General features: G+C 59.9%; 2 protein-coding genes across 2 annotated transcripts; both read right to left on the bottom strand.

Annotated features, from left to right (window-relative positions):
* Positions 1-62: 62 nt before the first annotated feature.
* On the bottom strand, positions 63-1,042 carry GUITHDRAFT_166752 (hypothetical protein; the record flags this gene model as incomplete). Its single annotated transcript, XM_005819184.1, has 4 exons — positions 63-337; positions 467-541; positions 679-818; positions 869-1,042. 4 exons carry the CDS (start codon positions 1,040-1,042, stop codon positions 238-240), a joined length of 489 nt encoding a protein of 162 aa, XP_005819241.1. The 3' UTR covers positions 63-237.
* Positions 1,043-2,249: 1,207 nt separating this feature from the next.
* Positions 2,250-3,895, bottom strand: GUITHDRAFT_148763 (hypothetical protein; the record flags this gene model as incomplete). The annotated part of the gene is made up of 7 exons (XM_005819183.1): positions 2,250-2,293; positions 2,361-2,451; positions 2,573-2,896; positions 2,984-3,067; positions 3,136-3,219; positions 3,470-3,712; positions 3,809-3,895. The coding sequence occupies 7 exons, from the start codon at positions 3,893-3,895 to the stop codon at positions 2,250-2,252; spliced, it is 957 nt and encodes a 318-aa protein (XP_005819240.1).
* Between the last annotated feature and the right edge of the window lie 135 nt (positions 3,896-4,030).

The raw sequence follows: 4,030 nt of genomic DNA, 5'->3' as shown, positions 1-4,030 counted from the left end.
TTGAGTTTACAACATTCTACAAGAAATAACAGAGATAAATCAAATCCTCACTATCAGGCCAAGTCCATCCTTCATCCGCCTTTCCGAGATCCAACGGGTCCATACCACAAACTCTCTTTGTCCTACTCCGCCGCCTCCTCCTCCTCCTCCTCTTCCCTCCTCTCCTCTCCTCTCCCTCTCCTCTCCTCTCCGCTCCATCACTGCGCCTGCTTCTCATCCACCATCCTCATTGTCTTATCAGTAGTCCAACGGCATGTTGTCCCAGGTGTTCTTGGGAGGATCATAGGGCCCCAGCAGCGCGCGGAGCTCCATCGACTTGGGCTCTGAGTACTTCCCCCTGCATTCAACAGTCAGGGAGAGAGCACTGGCACGAGCACGGGCAGGAGAAGAGGGAGAGGAACATGTGGGGGGAGGAAGACGAGGAGGACGAGCAGCAGCAGCAGCAGCAGCAGCAGCAGGATCTCACGAAGGCAGGTAGTCCAACACGTTTTCCTCGGGCTGGGAGGGAGCCCTCCACTTCAAGTCCTTGGGGGCGTATCCCCTGCGGAAAGGAAGTCACGGTCCTGGACCAGAGCAAGCAGGAGCATCAGAGAATCAGGAGCATCAGCACGAGCAGGACGAGCAGGACGAGCAGGACGAGCAGGACGAGCAGGACGAGCAGGACGAGCTTCAGCTTACACGAACGGAATATCGAAGGCGTCGGAGTCTGCAAAGACGTTCTGCTGCTCAGGGTCGTAGCCACTGCCATGGCTGTCGGTCCACTCGTGCTTGCTCGTATCGAGGTCGGCGAGCGGGTCTTGCACGTCATCATCAAGAACCTTGCGGATATGACATGAGCGAACGCATGGCATGCAGGGAAGGAACAAACCGAGTATTGCTTCCTTGGAGAGTCATCGACGGCGATGACCAGCAGCGTGAAGAAGGCAAGGGCGGCAAGGTATGCTCCCGCCAGGACGAGGCCATTGCGAGATCTCCGAGAGTCGAACCGAGAAGAGAAACCTGAGTGAGCCGGCGATGAGCTGCTGCAAGGCATCTGGCCCATCCCCTACTGGTTTGGCACCTCCTGTCCACCCTACCCATATCGCCAGCCCTCCACGGCAGCCAACAACTATCACGTTCCTCTCCCTCACTTCCTCTATGACGTATGTACACATGCTGTCGCTATGCCCTTAGCAGTTAATTGCATGCATGATGCCGTCCCCTCGTACTTATATACCTGCTTTTGCACTACAGCTCCCTATCCTGACTCAATCTGCTAACCTTTCCTCTTCCTCTTCTTCTTCTCCTTCTTCCCCTCTCCCTCCCCCTCTCTTAGCGTACAATGCTTTCCTCCTCCCCTCACTCTCAGCCTCTTCCTCCCCCCCTCCCCCTCCTCCTCCTCCTGTTGTTGTTGTTCCTGCTACTGTTGCTCCTGCACCCGCTCCTGCTCCTGCTCCTGCTCCTGCTCCTGCTCATGCTCCTGCTCTCAGCCTCACATGCTCCTGCTCCTGCTCCTGCTCCTGCTCCTGCTCCTGCTCATGCTCCTGCTCATGCTCCTGCTCCTGCTCCTGCTCATGCTCATGCTCCTGCTCCTGCTCTCAGCCTCGCATGCTGCTCGTCTTCCTTCTCCTCTCTCTTGTCTTGGTCTCCCGTCATTCTTACCGTGATCGAAGAGATCTACCGCCATGGCTCTTCGTTAGGTATGACCACCCCACCTCTTTAGATACCAACAAACATACCGGTCTATTTCTGGCAGAAATCAAGTTTTATGTACCGGTACTTGAAGCACCCCACCCATGCAAGGTGTTATTTTCCGATCGAAGGTTTTTAATTCGGGTCCGCCTCGTCCATCATTTGTCACACGGCCACGCGGGGCTGGGCCCGCCGCACAGTCACTCAGTGGCCGGGCCGGGCACCGTCCGGCGGCGGATCATCGGACCCTGATCACCCCGGGCCGGAGTCGGACCCGGGCCGGGTGGCCCCGGCGGACTCGGTGCTGAGCCGCCTCGGGCCGGCCCCGGTGGGACTCCCTCAGTAAGGCTTGTGACTTGAGGGCGTTGAGTGTCGGAGTATTAGTAGTAAGTTTTATGATTCATTTGAATAGGCTGCGGCAAACTGGCACGCGGCACCATCAAAAACCTTTAGCCGCTTGCCAAGTCTCGGATTAGCTCTGAGAGACGCAGGCTGCAGAAGCTTCAATTAACATGCCCAAAGCCTACTAGGATCGGATAGCTGGCAGGCTCAGTGCCAATGATACCCTACCGTACATCTCAACATGCAACCATGATAAGATCTTGACCTGGTTCTCCTTGTCCTGAAAATACAAAGAAGTCAACCCCCTCTCCTCCCCTTCTCCCCCCCTTCTCCCCTCCTCTACTGACCTGACTCTCCCGCTGCCCATGCCTCCCTGCATGTTCGCTGAAGCTTCCTCGCAAGGCTCCTCCCCGACTCTTCCGAGATCCCGTTCCCCACCTGCTCCCCGTCACCAGCCAATGGTCACCGTCAGGCCTCCAACGCCCTCTCACACACCCTCTACCATCCCCCCTCCCCTCCTCTCTCCTCGCCGTCTCCAGCTGCCCGCCCCTCTGCCTACCAGGTCCAGCATGCGGATCTGGCAGTGACGGCTGTGCTCTAGCCAGTGCTCAAGGAACGCCGCGCCCTCCTCCCCGAGGTCGTTGTTTCTCTGCTCGCGCACACGGAGGCCCTTCAGTCCCCGCCCGACCCTCTCGCCCGCCTCCTCTCCTCTCACCATGTCCAGGTCCCGCAGGCTCGGCATCTCCCGCAGCCCCGCGAAGAGGATGGCGGCTCCCTTCCCGTCCACCTCGTTGCAGCGCATCTTGAGCGACCTCAGGCCGGGCACGAGCTCGAGGCCCCCGCGGAGGTAGAAGGCTCCCTCGTTGCCCAGGCTGTTCCAGTCCTGCCGTCGCCTCGTCAGCCAGCGCCGCCTCTGCCTCCTCAGGCTGCGCTCCCAGCAGACCCTTGCTCGGTCCTCGTGCTCGCGTACCAGGTCGAGGTACTGCAGGTCGGGGGTGTGCTTGAAGCCCGCGAACAGCTTCCGCGCTCCCTCTCCGGAGATGCGGTTGCTCCGCTGACCCATCCTCCCGTCAGTCCCTCGGCTTCGTCCTCCCGACGGCCACCACGACCGCCCGGACGTACCAGCTTGAGGCTTCGAAGGCGGGGCATCGTCTCCAGGCTGTTGGCGACCTCGTCCATGGCGTCGTCGCTGAGGCCGCAGTAGGTCTGAGAGGGCAGGCACGTCAGGACAGGCTTGGAGGGGGAGCGGGCAGGGAGTGACAGGGCTGAAGCACTAGCACTAGGAAGGAGGAGATGAAAGGGAGGGAGGGGATGGAGCTTGTCTCCGCTGGGGGTCAGCTGACTGACTAGAGGCACACGCTCGGCCTGACCGTCGTCTACCGCATCCTGCCGGTCCTCGGCTCCCTCCCTCTGTCTCTCTTGGCCCTGCCTGCTCCTCTTGCTCAAGGCTCCTTACCAAGTCCAGCGTGTGCGGTCCTCTCCAGCCCTGGTCGTGGGCTTGTCGGAGGCTCGGGAGGGCTGCGAGGAAAGCGGCGGGGTTGGAGGCCTTGAGCGAGATGTCGGCGGCCTGATGGCGCATCAACCAGGCGGCAAGGGACTGGGAGTCAGCTGGGGGGTGCTTGAGCTCGACGAGGAGGAGGACGTCTGCGAGGGTGGAGGGGGAGGCGAGGTTGAGGTCAGCTCTGATGCGCTTGCTGGACTGTAGGAGAGAGGTCAGAAGGGAAGTATCATCGAGGGAGGGAGGGAGGGAGGGAGGGATGATAGGGAGGGAGGGGAAGAGGGGAGGGAGGGACACCTGCTCGAGGACGAGGGTTCGGTCGGGGGGGCACAGGAGGGGATGTAGAGTAGGGACAGAGAAGAGATCCAAGAGGGAGACGGTCATTGTCGATCGTAAGTTTGACTGTTTTTGTCTGTCGGAATGCTGTTGATCAGAACGAGCACAAGAGTATTTGTAGTAATTCTTCGGCCGCTTCTATCTCCTCGTACTAGCATATCTTCCTTCCCCGCTCCCTCCCTC

The sequence above is a fragment of the Guillardia theta genome (genome assembly GCF_000315625.1).
Source record: "Guillardia theta CCMP2712 unplaced genomic scaffold GUITHscaffold_240, whole genome shotgun sequence".
Lineage (NCBI taxonomy): Eukaryota > Cryptophyceae > Pyrenomonadales > Geminigeraceae > Guillardia > Guillardia theta.
Note: the sequence above shows the minus strand (reverse complement) of the source record. Positions and strands in the feature narration are given on the sequence as shown.